General features: G+C 37.4%; 2 protein-coding genes across 2 annotated transcripts in view; one reads left to right on the top strand and one right to left on the bottom strand.

Moving 5' to 3' along the window:
- The window catches only part of hat1.L (histone acetyltransferase 1 L homeolog), a 34,540-nt gene extending 11,853 nt beyond the window's left edge, over positions 1-22,687 (bottom strand). The window contains 8 exon segments of the mRNA NM_001094404.1: positions 7,828-7,934; positions 8,950-9,054; positions 9,559-9,680; positions 10,005-10,184; positions 16,454-16,574; positions 17,423-17,498; positions 18,226-18,297; positions 22,649-22,687. Coding sequence (NP_001087873.1) covers positions 7,828-7,934; positions 8,950-9,054; positions 9,559-9,680; positions 10,005-10,184; positions 16,454-16,574; positions 17,423-17,498; positions 18,226-18,286 — 772 coding nt within the window. The 5' untranslated portion in view covers positions 18,287-18,297; positions 22,649-22,687.
- Positions 22,688-22,815: 128 nt separating this feature from the next.
- The window catches only part of slc25a12.L (solute carrier family 25 member 12 L homeolog), a 108,732-nt gene continuing 108,686 nt past the window's right edge, over positions 22,816-22,861 (top strand). The window contains exon 1 of the mRNA XM_018234284.2: positions 22,816-22,839. Within this exon, the coding sequence (XP_018089773.1) occupies positions 22,831-22,839 (9 nt within the window). The 5' untranslated portion in view covers positions 22,816-22,830. The remainder of the gene's footprint in view (positions 22,840-22,861) is intronic.

The following is a 22,861-nucleotide window of genomic DNA, read 5'->3' as shown; positions in this document are numbered from 1 at the left end:
ACTCAAAGGAACCTATTTTCAAATGCAGCATATTTAGGCACAAGTAAAATGGTGCTGTTTTTATTATTACAGAGGAAAATCATGTTTAAAGAATCTGAATTATTTGCTTAAAATAAATGCTATGGGAGGGGGCCTTCCCGTAATTCAGAGCTTTCTGGATAAAAGGTTTACAGAAAAGGGATTGTATACCTGTATATATATTTTTAATACAGTACAGATTTTATTTTTGTCTTGGGAGTGATTTCATTCATTCGTGTGTTTATAATACACATATAAATACTGCACTTTAGTAACAAAATAAATACATTTCTTGTAGTCATAAGTAGATGACTAAAATCTTCTAATTTCAGTTGAACAGTCCATTTTGGACATTTTATATTAAATCAAATGTAAGCAGCACTAAAAATATGCATAACAGCATTTCCTGCATGTTAATCATTCCAAAAGGTGCTAACTTAACAAACGTGCCAACTTGTGAGATTATCTTGTATTTTTTTTCCCTTTGGGATTTTTAGTTTAAGGGGCAAAAGATGTTAACATTGTGGGTTGAAAAGCATATTGGGCAGGCTGCCATACTGACATATTCAAATGAATCTGTGTACAAAGATAAATAGCGAAGCTTTCAAGAGCCTGTTCTGATTGTGCAAGAGAAAGAAAATCTGTGGAGGAGGGAATAGGGGGGAGATTCATGCAGGTGCTGAGAAGAAAGCTTTCTTGCACATAATTTGCCTCCCCTAGACATAAATACACAGCAGTTTATTTATTCACCCTCTGTCTAAAGAATCGTATTGACATGACCACTACAGTGCAACCTACACACACAACGACAGTGCAAATATACACTGAACATATTTTGTTTTAAACATCTTATGCTTATAACTAGACAGTTCTAATTAATTGGAAGCAGTAATAAAAGTGAGATGTTGCTGCAAATTTGACAAGATTTGGATTTAGTTTGTGAACAGTGACGTCAGTCGTCACTGAACTTCTGAATGTGACAACATTTTAAAAAGCAATTATTAGACAATAAATCTGAGAATTACGGTTTAAATTTTAAAAGTGTTTGCCAACTCTACTTTGGAGCACTCAATATTTAATCAAATCCATAAACTATTAATTCAGCAAATAGACCAATAGGTGTTTAGCAGGGACAGGCGAATTTTCTCACCTTCTTTTGCTGCAGAAATGATGCCCACAGACTTGTTTGGCGTTGTGCGTCAAAAAAGAAATAAATGACACATCAAAAAAAATTTTGACGCCCATATACTTAAATGGGGTGGCAAATTTTTGGCAAAACTAACGGGTCAAATTCGCCCAAACCTAGGGTTTAGTTGATACAATAGATGTATAATCCCCCATTCAATGAGTTCAAAGAATAGGGCTTGTGCTAAAAGTAAACAGTTTTAAACAACTTTGCAATATACATCAATTAAAAAATATGCAGACTTTTCGTGATGTTTAATGGTTTGGAACTGTTCCCTAAGTCTAGCTCCCTGGTCTCCTGCTGATCTGTCTGACTACTTTGCTGAGCTTGCCGACAACTGTTACTTTGTATCAACAGCCCCCACAATTCCCTGCACTTGGGATTTCAATAAGGAATGGAACATCACAGTGCAATGCATTTTGGGTTATGTAGTTCCTGCATGCTGTCTGTAAGCTATGGAGAAGTTGCTACAATTTGTAACATCAGTGTTTTGGTCCCTCCTTCCCTGCCAGGATTTCAAATGATGCAGAAAGAGAAGAACTGTTATAAAGCTGGATTTCAGCATAGACAATGGCATTTATTTATACTTTTTGAAGAAAAAAGTAACTGTGATGGATATATTTTTGGATGTCTCTGTGTTATGTGGGTCTCTTTATCAAATTTTGGTTTGGATGCCGGAGTTCCCCTTTAATCAGAAAAAATATGGTTGTTTTCTGAGCTAAACAGGGAAACAGAAAATGCTCAATGTCTGGTTCTTGTGAGGTACAGTATACAACTCCCTCCTTTTTCTTTTTTGTGAACAGGACTCAATTATGTATGGGGATTATCTGTGCACTGGTAATCTAATTATCTCTCTCGCAAGGTCCAAACATGGAGTAGCTTCAATTACTCAGTTTGTCTCAAGAAATAACGTAAACTTTAGAATCTCTGTGATTCATTGAATTTATTTTAAACAAGTGGTATATCACTGCCCTTTCAATTAACAAGCTTATCTTGATTCTGAATCCCAGCATTTTAGGGTTATGGCACACGTTGAGATTAGTTGCCCAAGATAAACTTGCTGTACCACAGTTGACTCCTGAAAATTGTTTCCCACTGGAAATAACGTAAATTTCTGTTGGGAACACAAATGCACCGTTTGGGTTTTGCAAAGTAGCCTGAAGCATTTTCATGAGATTAGCAGATTAGAGCAGAGCAGATTTATTATGGGCGCCTAATCTCAATTTGTGCTACAGCCCTTAGTGTACATGATTTGTCTTGCAGTCCTTTTATATACAGATACAAGTGAATGCAGATAATCCAGTTTTTGTCTGAATTATGTGGTCACACCCTTGCTGACTGATGTGCGATTGATTAATGATTCCAGGATATATACTTTCAAGCCGCTTCCTTTGAAATGCCTTCAGGGCAGAAGCACAATGGGCATTTAAAGGGAATCTGATCACCATATGGATTTCCAGTACTTGCTACTGGTATGAAAGAGGGGCTATTCCAAAAGTTTCACTGCACAGGGTTAAAAATTGCAACAAAACAGCCAGCACTTGGGTTTGTTATAGACTGTCTATTCTATGTAATGGGAATGTTTGTGCATGGATGAATCAGGGTCTAGACAGGCTGAGCACCACTATACAGAGTTTGAGTATAGTTCTGCAATCAATGTACACATACACAGACACACCATTTTAGGATAAACAAGATATTGCAAAAGACAAAGAAGTGGGCTGAGCAATCTATCAAGTGACTGCAAGCTTACACAAAGGAAGCGCCATATACTTTATTGTTGCTAACTGTGTGACCAGTTGAGGTGAACATGCTTTTATGCATTTGTTTCTAGTGCCTAATCTCTTTAGAGAGAGTCTTTTCCTGGGAGTTTCACTTCTCTACGGTCATTGGATGCTGGAAGGGGCTAAAGTACAGTTAGAATCCTTTGCCCAAAAGCAGAGGTTTCAAGACTTTCGGATCTCTCCGTCTCAAATATTGCTCAATGCAAACTTTAACTATTATTTAGTTATGGTTTGCCTTAATGTAGGTAATTCTGTTTTACCTGTGTCGGTTAGCAAATCAGACATGAGAATGACTTCATCTTGTACCAAAAGATTAGGAAACCATGTATAAATTGTTGCTATATATTTTATGCATATAAATGATAAAAGTCAAATATGCATACTGTTTTTTTGCTTGTGGAAGGGGGTTACAATTAAACAAAGCTGAAATAGTGAAGTACAAATTAGAGTTTGCAATTTGTACTAGAGGTATCTACACCCCCCTCAAACCAGTCCACATTCAAGTCAATCTTTGTATTCACCTAAAATAAAAGGTCAGTTTGGTCTACAAAATGCTGACAAATCAGCATCTTTGCACAAATCTGGTTTAGAGAGGGAGGAGACCACCCCGGTTTAGGAAAACATCTCTTTTCTCAATCCTAACCAGGAAACAGTCTCTTCAAATTTGCAATCCAATAAATTTTATGAGGCAGGTTATTGGCTCCAGTCAACCTGTTGATAAATGCCTCTGGTGATGTCTATCAAAGCTTTGCCTTTATTACATGTAAGGTTTGAACCATACATGCACATTCAAAAGGCTGAATTGCAATCAAAATGAGAAAACGTATACCCAGCTAAACTACACCATACTAAGGAAATAAGCACCTCCCCTGTTAAAGGAGTGATAGAAGATCCAAAGGAATTTAAAATCATTTTGTGTTTGTACTTAAACATGTTTACGAGCAGTAGACGTTGATCTTATCTTTTCAGTTCATAAACAAATTTAACTTTCTTGAGATATATGAAAAGCCAGAGAGCATTTGATATTTAAGAGATTACAAAACTTCAAAGCCCCAGTAATTGTAAAACATACTTAAACATAATCTGGAAAACATTTATTTTTTTCCTGAAGCAAGCATGCTTTACTGATTAACATGACTGATACATTTCAGACACTTTGGAGAAGAATCTTGGCTGACTGTCTTTCAGAGCTAGGCGGATTCCTTAAATTACATATAAAGACATAATGAGCAATAATGGATGAACTGTAAAGTGCAAGTCATTGTCCCGAACACAGGCACCCCGATGGAAGGATACAAGTGACATTTACTTCTATTTACATATACACCAGTTAAAATCCCCCTAGCCATATGTCTGAGGTCAGATCTTTATTTCTATAGCATGATTACATATGCAGCTAATTCAGCAACTAGTATAAATTGTAAAATATTATAGTTTTTTTTTTTTAAAACAGAGAGAGACATATCAGTCGGTCAGGCTTGCAGGCGATTCAGTTAGGAGCAGACTTGTTATGTCAGTGCTACTCTAAAGCTGACCCATAGACATGCAGATTTTGTTCCCACTAATGGACGATCATTCATTCCAATGGACCGACCTGCTACTGACCATTTAGATTAAAGGGGTGGTTCACATTCCAAACACTTTTTTCAATTCAGTTGTCTTTAGATTGTTCCCCAGAAATAAAGACTTTTTTCAATTACTTACATTATTACTTACATTATTTATTTTTTACAGTTTTTCCAGTTTAAATTTCCCTGTCTCTGGTTTTTGAGTGTGGCAGCTCAGTGATTCAGGTGCAGACTCTGAACTGTTACAATTTTGCAACATTTAGTTGAACCATTTCTCAGCAGCATCTCTGGAGTATTATCAACAATTGTATCAATTCTAACAGCTGTCTGTAATGAAACCCAGAGATTCTGCTCAGCAGGGACAAAGATAAGAAATATATCAACTAAATTTATCCAGTTAGAACAGTTTGGGTCGGCGACCCCCCTTCCCTGGGCTGCTTCAGAAGGTGAAAAATGACACTTTACACTTCAATATTAGAAAATCGGTCACACATAGAAAATAGAAATAAATTGGAAAAAGTCGTTATTTCTGATGATCTATCTGAAAACAACTAGTTGCTTGAAGGTGAACCATCCCTTTAAAGGTGACCTGTCACCCAAAATCCTATTTTATTATTCAAGCAAAATTAACTTTAATTACACAATATAAAATTATTTGAATCTTGTTTCCTTCAGTCTGGGAATTCATAATTATAGCAAGCAGACAGGAGCCATTTTGTGGACACTGTTATAAAGACAAGCCTTGTAACATCTCAGAATCTTGTTTGTGCGCCAAAATGGGGGACCCGATGTCCATCCCCATGCCCTGGCTACACAATTAAATGGTAAAGAGAATGGTGGCATGTGTGGAGAGCAGTGACATCTAGGAAGTGCTGAATGGAAAGTGAAAGTAATTGTCTGCCCCGCCTCTATGCCTAAGGCAAATATTTGATTGACAGCTGAGATTTTTAAATGAGTTTACACAAGCTATGAATGCTTTAATAAAAAACAGAAATTGCATTACATGTTTAATTTGAAAAGGACTTGTATTATACAGATGTGGGTGTCTGGGTGACAGGTCCACTTTAAATAAGGTACTAAAAATAACAAATCAGATGATGTTCTGGCCATTAATTGACAATTGTACGAAAGTTATGTCAGACAAAGTGACTGTCACCCATTGATATAGTCAGATAAGCAATACAAGCAGAGATTATTATTGTTAGCTGACAGAAATCTTCTAACCTGACCGATCGACTAAACAACCAACAGACATGGTGTGAAAAATGTCGGGACGATCCACACACGGTCTGAAAATTGTATGGATCATCTTTTCATAAGACTATATCTTTGCACCTATGGCAACTAAACCCTAAAAATTAATATGGCTAAAACTGAATACTGAATTTATTGCACCAGCCTAAAATTTCAGCTTCTCAATAGGAGCAATGATCCATGACTTCAAACTTGTCACAGGGGGTCACCATATTGGAAAGTGTCTGCGAAACTCACATGCTCAATGGGCTCTGAGCTGCTGTTGAGATGATAAGTTTAGGGGTCATCACAAATTATCCAGCAGAAAATGAGGTTAGCCTGTAATATAAGCTGATGCTACAGGGCTGATTATTAAATTCTGTTAGTTGCACTGGTTTCTGTGCTGCCATGTAGTGATTATCCATATTACTTACTAAGCCTTATATTGTGACATTTATATTCTATGTGTACTGTATATTGTGAGTGGGTCCCTAAGCTCAGTAAGTGACAGCAGAACAAAGCATGTGCAGTGAATCAACAGAAAAGAAGATGGGGGGCTACTGGGGCATCTTTGGGAGACACAGATCTTTACTGCTAAAGTGTGTTGGTTGCCTTGGGCTGGTACAGAAGCCCAAAACATAATGCACAACATTTTTAGCCTACTTCTTTAGTTTAACTTTCCTTTAAGGTCCTTTTAGACATGCAAAGGTTTTCCAGAACACTTCTGGTATACATCTGCACCTACCACACCCAGCAATCTCCAAAGACCAATACCTATTGGGCCTCTTTCCCCTCAAAGGACACAGACAGAAAAAAAGACTAAGGGGCTGATTCACTAAGGGTCGAATATCGAGGGTTAATTAACCCTCGATATTCGACTGGGAATTGAAATCCTTCGACTTCGAATATCGAAGTCGAAGGATTTAGTGCAGATAGTACGATCGAAGGATTATTTCTTCGATCAAACGATAAAATCCTTCAAATTGAACAATTCGAAGGATTTAAATCCAACGATCGAAGGAATATCCTTCGATCAAAAAAAGTTAGGCAAGCCTATGGGGACCTCCCCCCATAGGCTAACATTGACTTCGGTAGCTTTTAGATGGCGAACTAGGGGGTCGAAGTTTTTTTTAAAGAGACAGTACTTCGACTATCGAATCCTTCGATTCGAAGTCGTAGTCGAAGGTCGAAGTAGCCCATTCGATGGTCGAAGTAGCCAAAAAAAAACTTCGAAATTCAAAGTTTTTTACCTTCGAATCCTTCACTCGAAGTTAGTGAATCGGCCCATAAATGTAGTTTAATATGAGTAACTGCACATACACTCAGGTTCCTTACTAACGCAATTGTCCTGTAAGTAACACAGAGGAGCCTTATGTTAAATCCCAGTGTAGATTTCCTTTTTTCACAACAGCTAAGTGGTGATCAAACACTAGTACAATAACAACAATCAAAAGATTAGAATTGTTCCAACGGAAACCAAGACCATTGTTTGCAAAAGTAGAGCTGCAATGTTCTCAATAACCAGAACTAAAGAAACTTCCTTTGCTTTCCTAAGCAGTCTTTGCAACCCTTTATGGGCCCTTTAATTACTTCAGACTATTCTATGAGCATCAGTACTTGCATATAATAGAGTGCTTTTCTCCACTGCCAAGTGGTTACAAAGCAATTCTTTAAAAAAGAATCTAGCTAGAAAAGCACAAATGAAAACATTGACCACCTTGAAACTAGTTGTAAAAAGTTCTTTATACAGGATTAAACAGTACATCAGCATATTTTACAATAAAATGCTTGATGTAGGTAAATTTTGCTGAGGGAAACTTATGGGCTCATAAAAAAAGACCCCACAAAGACACAGAAGAAATGTAAACAGTTTAACTATATGTTTATTCTTGTATGTGAGGGAACTTGATGCATTAATACAATTTAAAAAAACGTATATTTAATGCTGTACCTTCTGTTATCATATTTTTCACTTCTGGCACATGCAAATCTATATAATAATAAATAAATCTATATTAGACAGTAATGTAACCAGTACCTGTGATGTCCAAAATATTGGGAGCAGATACATAATATCTGTGAACTGTTTCCATAAGCTGGGCACCGTGACCTTCCCCTTGAAATGGTGGCAAAACCAACATCTGGCTGTAAAGAAAATGTCAAAGTTTACAAAACTGCGCTCATGAGAAGTGTGCCCAGAAGTGAGCATGTTATCTACCAGTAGATATTTAGCTGATGATCAACAGATCACAGCAGCTCAGGGTTATCCACAAACAGCTCCATTGGAACACCCATCTGGGTAAATTACATTATTCAGATGTTAAAACAATGCCTTCAGAACCATGTGACACTGTGACACTAACACTGTTTTTAGTGTAATGTATATTTACACTTAACACTTTAGGTGCTAGAATCTGACACCGTAACTTCACTGTAGTAGACACCACACACAGCCCTGCTTTATGATATCTCTATAAGCCCAGCAAACAGCAACTTTCCCCCACAAACTTTGACAACACCAAAATATAGCTACTTTAAGACCAGACATTTAATGGTTACAACTGGCATTCATTTATGTGCCACAGCATTGGAAGGTTATCTGCTTCATTTTGCATTGCAGTCATACTGTAGAACACATACACACACATATATATATACATATACACACTATATATAACTATGTGCTTTGTGATCTGTGCAACCATAGTAAAAGGTGAACCCTTCGAATCAGTCTTTAAAGAACTTTATTAGAAATAAGTTTCTTAAGCCAACTGCTCATATTTATAAAACACAATACAAAAATAATTTTTTCATATTGAGCAAAAGTATATTCTTATATAGTTACATCTGTTTGTATGTCTACAAACACATCTGTTAGTAGGGGCCAACAGTCTGTGGAGTCAAAGTTTGATACTAGTAAGTGAAATATATTTTACTGCCACCAATAAGACACATCCACATTTCAAAAGATAAAATCCTTCAATTACTGGTCTTTCTGAAAAGAAATGGTTGTTCTGGCCCTAATTAACGGAGACGTTTTCTTGCCTTTGTTCCCTGCAAACTCCATACAATTAAAGCCAGTACAAGGATCTTCAGTAAGATTCACCTCTGAAATAAAAGAAGGGAGAAAAAAAAAGGCACGTGTTACACTGATAATTACCTTACACGTGGCCGGGTTTTGTCTGGGTACACATAGTAATTATAGACTGTCATGTAGCCTACGGTTGCAAAGAGTGTAGCTCCATCCTTATTATACTTCTCAAATCTGCAGATAAAACAGAAAGCCAAGCGGGTCAATTACAGACGTGCTCCCACGCAGGGTCCATTTTCCTTTCCCATTCTGAGAGTGAATTTCCAGTGTCAGCAAGCTACTCTGTGAGGGTTCTGTGGGTACACCTGCTATATTCTGAATGCACAATTCGCTTAATTGGTGAGCTGCAACTTGGATAAATCAGACCTCTTTGCATCACTTCAGTGCACTCGCCTATTGTGCAGATGAATAGGTGGCAAGTAAAAGGAGAGACAGGCAAAGCTCATTTTACTGTTTAAGCCTACATTGAGAGCTCCAGTGGACAACAGCGTTTAATTCAGCACTATTCTGAAGGTCTCCAAAACATAATGAAAGAAACAACGAGACTTGTAAACAATGGTTTTGTCTTTCCTGGGAAAAAATATCATTATACTCTTACTGCATAATTGGTGACCACAAATTAAAATTCAGGCTTTAAAAAAGACGGAAGGACTTATGTTGTTTTAGAGTAGTACTTACACTAGAAAGTAGTCCCATTTCTCGTCATCTACATCTATATAGCTAGCAGTTTCAATAAACCACATCATGAAGGTTTGGAGTCTTTCATGGTACTCTCGAAAGCCTGGACTCGTCATGTCAGCCTAGGGAAAATGTAATCAAAAGTCAGATGGAACTTAAAGTCTTGGAAACCACTGACAGCCATTCAAGCTGGGAAGAAGGCCATCGGGGCTAACATACTGACAATGCAAAGATTGCTGAAACCCAAGTCATGACCACATATATAAGTGTATCCCATGTTTTGGCTTTTCAGTATGCAATCAGCCTAAGATATTTAAAAGTTTAATACAGACACAATGTATGTTAAAGATTCAACAGTTACTCAGGAAATTAGCACTTATTGTGCAACTCATTAAATAATATCAATCTTCCTTTAAAATTAATTCTGCATGGGAAAAGTTATATACCTTGTATATCTGATATGAGATATCTTCGCCAGCATCTTCATTGTGAACAGTGTAAGTATGAACAATGGTTCCAAAGGGTTTAAAATTCACCTCCTTTTCCAACAAAGTTATAAAATCATCGGTACCACTGCAGAAACCTGCAGGAATTAGTTCATGGATTTTATTTTCAACATCATCTGGCTTAAAAAGAGAAAAAAAGAAAAGTGTTAAGTTATAGGTACTGAAATGTGAAGAAACGACACATGCTGATACCACTGTTTAGCCTTCATGGGAACAACTACATAAATTAGAGGGGTTGTGCATATATGCTTGTGTAATAACCAAACAAAACAAAACAGATCTGCCTGTTTATGGCCAGGCCCCATGACCCTTTGTTCTTTTTAATCTTTTAAGTATCAGCTTAGAACATGGTATAGCCAATGAAATTTATGGAAGTGGAACCCCAGCATCAGCAAGAGATGACTGCAATTGAGATACCTCCTTGCCCCACTAAAGATGCAGGTTAGTGATGTGGGGGTCTGGACAACCCTAACCTGCAAAATAGTACCATCATAGGAATCACTCCCAACCTCTACCTGCATCTTCCTGTTTCATTCACTACCTCTGCATGTGCCAACCCCACCCGCTCTCCTTTGCTCTTACACTTAAAAAGGAACTATTGCGAAAATGAAAATTTAATATAAGCTTCATACATCTAAAATGCCTTTAAAATTGATGGCCAACAATTGTGGTGGCAAACAGAGATCAAGACACTAATAGCAATGCCAAATTAAAGGAAAAATATACCCCCAAAATGAATACTTAAGCAACAGATCGTTTATATCATATTAAGCAGCATATTAAAAAATCTTACCAAACTGGAATATATATTTAATTACAAATTGCTCTTTTACATATCTTGCCTTGAACCCCCAATTCGTGATGGTCTGTGTGCTGCCTCAGAGATCACCTGACCAGAAATACTGCAGCTCTATCTGTAACAGGACAAAGTGTTGAAGCAAAAGACACAACTCTGTCTGTTCATTGGCTCATGTGACCTAAGAAGTATAGTTTGTTTGCACAGTGAATCGTACTATTCCGGGGGCGGACATTATATTTTAAAATGGTAATTTTCTATTTATGATTACCCAATGGTACATATTACTAGAAAAGTATTTTATGAAAATGGTGTACTTACATATGAGCTGTTTTATGCAATATATTTTTATCACTGCCTATATTGCTGATATACAGTAAATGCTGGCCAAATAGTATAAGCAAGTAGCACCGATACGATATATTTCAAGTTCATTTATAAAAAGGTATCCTTATTTATTTTTTTGTTTTTAATATGCTTCTGGTTTCCCTAAATGCCCTTGAGTGACATACTATTTCCACAATTAAAAGAATAAAAATGCATACATTTTAATTTTATATAAATATTGAAGTCTGTAAAATAGCAGACAAGCAACAAGTCAAGTAACAAAAAATGTAAATACTTTATAAGAAATGTATGATGTCAAAAAAAATCTAAATAAGCAGCATTTACTTATGGAAAGGCAAAGTGCAAGTCAAGATCATCAATTTAGGATTACAAGCATTTACAACTTTTGTGAAAGGTTTTATGCAGATCTCCAACAATCTGCAAGAGGAAATCCTGTCAGACAAATTGTAATCAGAGATTAGACGTAAGCTTGTTAAACAAGCGTTGTCTCCCTGCAGACTGTCAGCTGAGCAGACTCCATATTCTTTTTCAAATCCCCTAAGGCCACTTCAATGAAGACATTTACTACTTATCTTTAACCATGAATATTTGATGAACTATACACAATAACATATTACCGTTTCTCGCCAGGCAATAAAATCTAATGAATTGGTCTCAACTTAACAAAATCGTGCCCCTTCAATACAGTTTCTAAGAGCCTACCACTGCATTCAACAAAATGAGCTTGCATCCTATTCAGTTGGCTTCTTTCTCTCAGCGTAGGGGAGGGCAATTAAACAATAAAGCCAGGTTTTAACTCAATGGAGTCTGCCGGAGTTCAGCTGGAATGTTTGTATTGTATCTATATCCACAAGGGTTGACACAAGAACACTTTGTGTTAACTTGCTAAGCAGCCCTTTCACACCGTTTACATGCACGATAAGTATTAGTTCAAAAGCAAGATCCTTGCTACTTGCCATTAAAAACAGGGAAATTAAGACGCTTAGAACAAAATACACTACAAAAGGCTAATGCAACATGCTACTAATTCCCGTCTTTTCAGCCTTTATCCCCTAGTTGATGCAATGCACCTGCAGATGAATAGCACTTTATTGTGTTTTACATCTGTAGGTTAGGGGAGCAATAATGAAAAGGGGCACCAAATTCTGCTTTGGGTCCTCCAGATTTTATATTCAAGTCTTTCTTTTTTGCATTCAGAACAAGAGCCAACACAGCGCTAACCAATGACCCAAGCACTTTTTTTTGCATTACATTAATCTTCTTCCTCTTTAGCAACATTTCCAAGATTTATTATTTAATATAAAAGTCCCACCAAGAGCCCTAGCAGAATATCCACGAAAATAAATTAAAAAAATTTAATATAAAGAATTTAGTAATTTCCAAATATTAAAGTGATTAATAGATCTTCATTAACAGTTTTTTGTAGGACTGAATCTTCTAGCCTTTGGAGGAAGTATTTGCCATTGAAGTGGCCTGTCCTATCTATAAAAAAATATGAAAAAAAAAACCTGTTTTGTGTGTGGTTTCCTGGTTGTTTTTGTACTGCTGTCCACTTAATGGATTTATATATTTGCAACTGCCACTTTGGTTTCAAGGTAAATATGGTATCATCATACCATACCAGTACTGATGTAAAATACATTTAGGATATATAGCCACATAATCTTCCATTTGGACAAGAAAGAAAAACAGTCTGCTCTGTGTTTACTTAATGGAAATAATGCCCATATATTTGCAAATTCCACTTTGGTTGCAAGTTAAATCAGGAGGTTTTCTTTCAATTTAATCATACCACAAACATATCTAAACTAATGTAAAATACATTGATGATATATAGCCATAGAATCTTCCATTTGGTAGAATCTTCCATTTGGACAAGAAAGAAAAACAGTCTCAATCAAACAAGGAGAATGCATACAAGTCAACTTCCTGCCTACCCCAAATTATATCTTAGACTCTTAAGGTGGCCATATTAAAGGAGAATTCAACCCTACAGTTACAGTCTCTTCAGAATGAGACCATGTGGAGTTGGAGCAATTTTCTGTTTTGCGACAACTGCGCATGCGTTGTAACTCACGAAAATTGCTGAAGCACCGGTCTCATCCCAAAGATTACCAAAGCGGCTCAACACGGTGTCCGTGAACGCCGACGCCTGAATCTGCACTGTGGGGGGTAAGTAAAACGTATGGGGCATTTGCCCGGGGTAACACTTAATCGGGGGGGTCAGGGTTTTTTTACCTTTAGGGTTGAATTCTCCTTTAAAATGCGCTCATTTAACGAGGTTACCAAATGAGCGGATCTTTCCCCCGCTATGCCAACCAAAGGCAGGGCAATATTGGGCTAATCAAATCCTTTGGCACTAGAGAAAATCAAACCTACCTAATCAATATCTGGCCAATTTTTGGGCAAACATCGGTCAGGGAGGTCCGATGGAATGCCCCATACACTGGCAAATAAGCTGCTGAATCAGTCTAATGGACCTGAAACGGCAGCTTAAATCTATGTATGGCCACCATTAGTCTCAATCAGAAAGCAGATGGGGAGACCATGGTTCTGGGCCCAATAGGCTTGCAAATTCCTTCTCGGCTCTGTGCACAACAAAATTATTTGTGCACATTTTAAACTCTAAATACTGTGCGCTCAGGTCAGAATTAATACAAAATTTTGTTTTTTCACACACTGTATGCACTGGTCTCAGAATTTGTATGAGCGCACCCGCTCACAGCTTTGAGGGATCACCGATGCAGAGGCATAAGCAAATGGCTGCCTTTCTATGGGAAACTTTATTTACAAATTTACACAAAAACTCCTATGCATGATGTCTTATATTGTATAGGTTCTAAATAATAAGCATATGTCTCATTTAAAAGCAAGCAGTCTTTTGGTTTGTATGTTTTTTTAATGCCATGAAAAACAATGATAATTCCCCAGCTACACCATAATCCTTGGTAATGGCTCATGTTACTGCTGCAGATCTATTCATATTCCGGAATGTGTGTGAACATTCCAAATAGCATAGATTTATGCTAAATGTTTAGTTGATAGACAAAGAAAACAAGTGCAGGACAGTCATTACCAATGTAAGCATAGCATGGGAAAGAGTATAACAACTGTACAGCTGAGGTAATGCTTTCTAGGTTAAGGGCTGCTTTAAGAAATTTTATAAAGCCAGGGCACAAGTCCTAGATGTCATGACTGGTGAACCAAATGTTTATGTGCCTTAAAAATGTTCCTGTTCTTTGTCTCTAATTAATATGTCTAGTAATGTGTCTCATCAGTATGCATTTATAATCCTGGTGATGATGCAGTCTTTACAATACAAAATCATCAACGCACCTAGCAAGCAAGAGGGACTTTTTTAAATTATTCTTACTGTTGTTACTAAGCTCACATTCCCTACAGAGAATCTAGCAAGCAAATCCACTGCCACCCCATGATAACCATTTAGTTTTAACAAAATTTTATTTTTTACACAAGTTTAAAAGCAGTTATTGTCTGTCCTGGTTCAGATTTCATATAATTTAAAAAGTGCATAAGGAAAATGCATTATTAGATTGAAAAAAGGCACACGTCCATCAAGTTCAACTTTTTAAGTCTATATAAAACCTGCCTAGCTGCTAGTTCAGGGATCCCCAACCTTTTGAACCTGTGAGCAACATTCAAAAGTAAAAGGAGTTGGGGAGCAACACATGCACGAAAAATGTTCTTGGGGTGCCAAATAAGTGCTGTAAATTGGCCATGTGGTAGTCCCTATGTGGATTGTCAACATACATTGAGACTCTCTTTTGCACTGCACCTGGTTTTTATACAACCAAAACTTACTTCCAAGCCTGGAATTCAAAAATGATCACCTGCTTTGAAGCCACTGGGAGCAACATCCAAGGGGTCGGAGAGCAACATGTTGCTCACGAGCTACTGGTTGGGGATCACTGTGCTAGTTGATCCAGGCTTCAACCCAATTTGAAGCCTGTCCAATTTGCCTCAGAGGAGGAAAATTCCTTCCTTACTCCAAGATGGCAATCGGAACAGTCCCTGGATCAACTTGTACTATGAGCTATCTTTCATAAGCCTTTATTCCCTCATTTGCTAAAAAGCCATCCAACCCCCTTCTTAAAGCTATCTAATGTGTCAACCAGTACAGCTGTACTCTCATGTATCTGGGAGAGAATTCCATATCTTCACAGCTCTCACTGTAACTTTCTTCTAATTGGAATGGGTGCCCTCGTTAGCTGGAAGGACCTACTGGTAATAAAGCATTCAAGAGATTATTATATGATCCCCTTATATATTTATACATAGTTATCATATCCTCCCTAAGCTGCTCTTCTCCAGCGTGAACAATCCAAAATTGGCCAGTCTTTCCTCATAGCTGAGATTTTCCATACCTTTACCAGCTTAGTTGCCCTTCTCTGGACTCTTTAAAGGGATAATGTCATGGGAAAACATTTTTTTTTTTATCAAAACGCATCAGTTAATAGTGCTGCTCCAGCAGAATTCTGCACTGAAATCCATTTTTCAAAAGAGCAAACAGATTTTGTTACATTCAATTTTGAAATCTGACATGATATTGTCAGTTTCCCAGCTGCCCCCAGTCATGTGACTTGTGCTCTGATAAACTTTAGTCACTGTTTACTTCTGTACTGCAAGTTGGAGTGATATCAGCCCCCCCCCAGCAGTCTAACAACAGAACAATGGGAAGGTAACCAGATAGCAGCTCCCTAACACAAGAGAACAGCTTCCTGGAAGATCTAAGAACAGCACTCAACAGTAAAAGCCAAGTCCCACTGAGACGGATTCAGTTACAATAAGTAGGATAAATAACAGCCTGCTAGAAAGTAGTTCCATCCTAAAGTGCAGGCACAAGTCACATGACCAGGGGCAGCTGGGAAATTGACAAAATGTCTAGCCCCATGTCAGATTTCAAAATTGAATATAAAAAAATCTGTTTGTTCTTTTGATAAATGGATTTTATTGCAGAATTCTGCTGGAGCAGCAATATTAACTGATGCATTTTGGAAAAAACATGTCTTCCCATGACAGTATCCCTTTAATAACAGTGTCCACAAAATGGCTCCTGCCTGCTTTCTATAATTATGAATTCCCAAACTGAAGGAAACAAGATTGAAATAATTTATATAGTGTAATAAAAGTTAATTTTGCTTGACTAATGTGATAAAATAGGATTCTGAATAATTTTATGGGTTGATAGGTCCCCTTTCAGCTGTACAGAAATATTGGTTCTTACCTGAACCAAATCAAACTTATCGTTAACTTTAGAGCTGTACTGCACCCGAAACATAGTAGATAAGTTCCCAGCACTGTAGTACAACAGGATCTTCAAGCCTTTGTATCCAAAGGCCACCTCTCTGACAAAATAAGAAAAAATATTGAGCTATTCAGCAATAACAATTTTTCTTTTTATACAGATAACATTTTAATTACTGTTTTGCTTTGCAACTATCTAGTTTAAAGGAACAGTAACACTTAAAATTACCAATTTCAAAATTCATTTTATACCCCTCCACCAATTCATCTACCCCGCACAATATTTCTTATTTCAAGTGCTTTATGTATAAATAAAATAACTTTTTAAAGATAATTTTACATTAAGCACTTGAAAAAAGAAATTTTGTGCAGGGTGGATGCATTGTTAGAGGAGTATAGAATAGATTTTGAATAATTTTTAGTGTTACTGTTCCTTTAAATGTTATTTTATTGCCAATTGTAAATTGTCTTACAATAATAATGAGCATGAGGAGTACTACATACATGCAAGACAGCCTAACAAGACCCAATATAGGGAACTCCATAGGGAACTCCTGTGGACCGCACAGCTAATTACTGTGATAAAGCTGCTGGTACTGTAAATTCAGTGAACAAAATTAAGCATTTCTAGCTATATACTTTTTTTAGGCTTTAGCTCCTCTTAAAAATAATTATTGTATGTATGTCTAAGGATTGCCAGTATAAATCAAACAGGATAATGTGTTTCCTAATGTTTATCCATATGTTCCTTTGAATAATAACTAGGACAAAGTGAGAAAAGCTGTGGAACAGTACAAATATAATAGAAAGAAAGCTTACTGTAGCAAGAAAAAACAAATTGTAAAACTACAAGAAAGGAAATAATTTTACAATACAGATATGCTTTTTGGAATATATGATGTGCTGGTACTTCTAATGGTAAAGTGATAATGCAAAAAAGTGTCCTTACTCATCACCAAAAATCTGGTGGCTGTACTCTGGGTTAAATGTCATGCTCTCATCTTCAATGTCTTCTGGAAAGCGCACTGAACAGGAAACAAAACAGCAGATATAAGGACATGAAACACCACCTGTACATCTGGGAACAATAAAACACTGATTGAGGTTTTCAGGATCAAAACAAGAGTCCTCTAGGATAACTGAATTTGAAATAGGCGCATCAGTTTTGCTTTTCTTGCAAGGTTGCACATCAAAGTTTATTAGAGCTCAATAGTTTACAGACACAATTTCAGAGCGGTTATAGAAAATCAAGGTTTTTCCTGCACTAGATTGTGAAGCTTAACATCTTTAACATCTCAGATGCAGGATGTAAAAGTAGCATATTAGCAATTTTCCACAATTTTTCACACAGTTACATATACAGTTTGTAGGGTGCATTATTTCTAGCTACCATAGACAGGGTTGCTTCAATGGAAATTAGTGGACTTTAACACAATGGCAAATTATTAGGCTGTTTAAAATGGCAAAATGGTGAAGCGATTCAGCTGAACTTTAACTGGCCTACATAGTTTTGTCATCTGCAAACAGATACATTGTTTACAATTTCAACAAAAGAAACTCAGAGATGTAAATTGCATAAAATCTTTAATTGACAATAGATTGTGCCTTTTCCATATGTGTTTATATATTTAAAACTAAAAAAATTACTACTTTCACCAGTACAAGAGGGTAAAAACATAAATTATTGATTTAACAATAAAAAAAATCTAAATACAATTTGAATCAAAAATACACTGAAAAATGATACCATACCTAATTTCAGTTGTATTGCTTCATTTGTGTTACATTTGTACTCAGCCAATTTCTTTTCCATAGCAAAGAGATCTAAAGAATAAGCAAGCAAACATAAGGACAGCCAGTTTATAATGTCAGATAAATATGTACATTTGTACTTGTATGTTTAAAGCAGTCAAAATATCTATAAATGCTTAAGGGTCTGGCCACACGACAAAATCTCCTCTTTTTTGGGGCGACAACCTCCCCAAAGTGCCTTCCCCTTGCACTTCACCGGCTAAGATGAAAATCGCCTGGGGGAATGCACGTGCGGAAACTTCAGTGACTTCGGAAATCGAAGCGCTATGAGTGCATTGCCACAGGCGATTTTCATTTTAGCCGGCGGAGGGCAGGCAGTTTGGGGAGATTGTCGCCCCAAAGAAGAGGAGATTAGTCGTCCCAGCTCGTGAGGACAGACCCTTAAACGAATTGTGGGTTAGCAGACATTTTACCATCACCTAACACTGTAAAAGCACTTTCCTGTTTTAAAGAGAGCCAGGATTTTAAAATTATGAAATCAAACTACTCCACTTTAAAGGCTCACATAGACACACACTTACTGAAAAACAAAGGAACAGTTATTTAAAAGTTAGGTTGAAAAAAGACACGTCCATCAAGTTCAACCTTAAGGGTACGGGTATTCCGAAGTCGCCTCACGAGGAAACTTCGGAATACGAAGTGCCGCATGTGCTTTAGCGCAGTCGATTTTTCATTATAGCCGGCACAAAATAGAGGGAAGGCGTTTGGGAGATTGGTCGCCGAAAAGGTGAGGTAATTAGCCGCCAAGCGACTAAATCTCCCAGTGTGCCCCTACCCTAAGTCTGTATATAACCTGCCTAACTGCTAGTCATACCAATGTGTACACTGTATTATAGTCCTCATTTAGACCACCAGACCACTGTTCTATTAAACAGACTTAGTATAGGCTTTAGAAATAATCACTGAAGCACTTAAATAACAATAGTCTGTAACCTATTATATTATTGGCATTTTATTATAGAAAAGCACTATAAAAATGTTATTTCATAAAGCGAAATTCAGTTTGCTTCCTTAGCATTTCATGCTCATAGAGCTACCACACGAAATACACATTTTAAAAAGAAGAAGGTATCCAAGAGACAAAAGGTAAACGTTATTTAATACAATGCTTACTGCCATTGTATTAATGGCAGGGTGGGAGCTACAACATGGAGCTGGTCACTGCTCCTGTATAACTATAACAAACAAGGGAAAGTTGTGCTCACCACTAATTTTTAAAATCATTAGGCGGGGGTGCAATGAGGCTGTGACCCCCACCTAATGATTTTAAAAATTAGTGGTGAGCACAACTTTCCCTTGTTTGGTATAGTTATACAGAAGCAGTGACCAGCTCCATGTTGTAGCTCCCACCCTTCCCAGCTATAGTCAGGTGATCTGTAAGCCTACAAATGCTATTGCTAACTTTTGTAGCTCATCTGTATATTCAGGCCCTCTCATATTCAAGTCTCTTTTCAAATCAGTGCATTGTTGCTAGGGTAATTTGGACCCTAGCAACCAGATTGCTGAAACTGCAAACTGGATAGCTGGTGAATAAAACGCTAAATAACTCAAAAACCACAAGTAATGAAAAATGAACACCAATTGCAAATTCTCAGAATATCACTCTCTATATTATATTAGAGAGAGACTTTTTTGGATGCGGCCGAACCCCCGACTCCTTCGTGAAAGATTCGGCCAAATACTGAACCGATTCCCTAATTTGCATATGCAAATTAAGGCTGGGAAGGGGAAAACATTTTTTACTTCCTTGTTTTGTGACAAAAGTCATGCAATTTCCCTTCCTGATTATTCAAATTAGGATTCAGTTTGGCCAGGCCGAAGGAATCGGCCAAATCCTGCTGATAAAAGGCCGAACCACTAACATATATATATATATATTATACACTTCAAATAAAAGGCTGTTCATATACATACTGCACATTGTGACATTAGGTGTTGCACGTCTGACCTGATTATTTGTTGAGCTTGGTATGTTTATAAATGTTTTGGAAGGAAAAATAGTAGACATAAGTGATTATTTCTGCACCAAGACTGTGGGGTAGGCAAATGAGGCACTAGCTAGGGTTCAACGGTGTGGGGGCACTAGGACCCTAGGCATGTACCTCTGCAAACTCAAACTGTGCTGACGTTGGGAAGGGCTGCCATCATGGAGGGAGAGGGGGTACTGTTGTCCCATGCCTAGGGAAATCTTCTGTGAAAGGGGGCTTGACCAAGTTGTGAACAATTTGCATCAGTTCAGTATGAAGTTACTATAAAACTTATGCACTTATGTAACTTCCACAAAACTGCCCTGACTTGCCTACAAACTTACACAACTTATGTAGACGCACATCAGAGACGCATGATGGCACAAATTCCACTGACCACCAATGAACTGACTGACTGACTTATTAGAAAATTAATAATTTTAACAATATCTTTTAACAACCTGTTATAGAAACATTATAGTGTCTCCTACATGAACATTTCAGTAGTGGAATGACCAGTAATTGGGCCCCCTGCAAATATGTAATTAACATAATTTATGCAAAAACTTAATGTTACTTTCAATGAGATTTATGTAATTTATGTATCAAGCAATAAGGCAAAGAAGTTTGACGACAGAAGGTAGGTTTAAACGCAGGACAAACTTTGCTGACCTCCAATGAACTGACTGAGTATTAGCTCATTGGTCCTCTACACTTTAGGTTTAAGTTCATAATTTGTATATCAAGCAATGACAGCAGAGAGCAGGGGCAGGCAGAATTGAAGTGTTTAAACTTGAGGCAAATTCCACTGACCCAATTATAAGCACACTCATTCATGTAACACTTTATAATACACAAAAGCCATGAATATCCTGTAAATTATATCCTTATAAACGGTGAGTAGTGATGTCATCAGTTATAAACGTGAGTAGTGATGTCATTTCTGTCACATGACATTAAAATTTGTGTATTATAATAAATAAAGTACCCCCAGTTGTAAAATATGAGGATATTAGAAGTTACCTCGGAGTTCCATGACCTGTATAAAAACACTCGGCCTTCGGCCTCGTGTTTTTATATGGTCATGAAACTCCTCGGTAACTAATAATATCCTTATATTTTACAAGAGGGGGTACTTTATTCACTATATAATACACAAAAGCTATGAATATCTTGTAAATTATATCCTTATAAACGGTGAGTTCTGATGTCATTTCTGTCACATGATTCACTGAAATTTGTGTATTATAATAAAGTACCCCCAGTTGCAAGATATGAGGACATTAGAAGTTACCTTGGAGTTCCATGACATGTATAAAAGGTCTTGAAACTCCTCGGGAACTTATAGTATCCTTATATTTTACAATAGGGGGTACTTTATTCACTATATAGGAGCTGCCCATTATGAGTAACATCAGCTGTTTCTATTGGGATATAATTACTGAGTGATACAAAACATACTCCTACATAAACTTTTGAGCAGTGAGAATTACTCGTTATTGGGCCCCACGGCAACATCATTGTAACCCAAACAACAGGGAACAAAACATTTTCCATAAAGATATATTGCAGCAGTTTGTCAAGGGCCCCCTGAAAATCCTTGGCCCCCCAGCAGTTGCAGGACCTGTTCCCTGTATAGTTACATCCCTGATTTTCAGTAAAATTATTGGTGAGTTTGAATCAAAGCATCTGTGGTTGAAAACATACATCCAACAAGTTCAATCTTCTGTCCCAGCAATAGTAGCTAGTGGATCATTTGTGAAGCACACACAAAGGACATTGCTAACAATTGTGTTGATATGGGGCCCCAAATAATGCAAAAGGTTTGTGACATTGGCCATTGGGTTTGTCACTGTCATCCAGCAGAAAGTAGCAGCAGACAATATGCCAGTCCATCTCTTCACTTGTAATCACATGGAAAGTACATACGTGAAAACTGTTATACAGGGATTCAACCCTCTAGTTTAGGCCACCGAGTGGGCAAAACAAAGATACTGTTTGGGGCAGTCAAATCGCCATTCCACAGAGAAAGAGGTGCCCTGACAGACACATTTAAGTTAGACAAAAAAGCATTTGCTTGAGAGTTGTTGTACAGTAACAAGCAGATGGATAGTTTAACTACCAGGTGACAACAGCCTAAATGCATAAACGTTAGCAAGCAATGCTGGTTGGATAACCCCGATGTATGTATTTGTATCACAGATTTCATTTTAACATTTTATTTTACTTTATTTGTCTAGATCTTAATTTAAACCGCTTTCTCTGCCTCCACTACAAGCCTAAACTACTGTACAAAAGCATTTAACCATAAGCTGCATTTAACACGCCACATGCTCCATACTGCCCACACGTCCCGGCTTTCTTAACACACACCGAAATCCAGGAACGCTACTTACACGTTCCACAACGCTGCTAATAACAAGCTTCTTGGCGCCAGTCTTACAGGAAATCACGACGCCACAAGTCTCATCACGCGAGAATGTGTCGTCACGGCTATACGTAACGCCGTGACGCAACTCGTAGCCGCCGTGGGGGAGTGGTGAGCTCGACGGCGTACCTCAGTGCTTCGCGATAACAGATGCTGCTAGTAAGTAGCTGGAGGTTCGCGT

The sequence above is a fragment of the Xenopus laevis genome, chromosome 9_10L (genome assembly GCF_017654675.1).
Source record: "Xenopus laevis strain J_2021 chromosome 9_10L, Xenopus_laevis_v10.1, whole genome shotgun sequence".
Taxonomy (NCBI): Eukaryota; Metazoa; Chordata; class Amphibia; order Anura; family Pipidae; genus Xenopus; species Xenopus laevis.
This window is presented reverse-complemented; position numbering and strand designations above follow the sequence as displayed.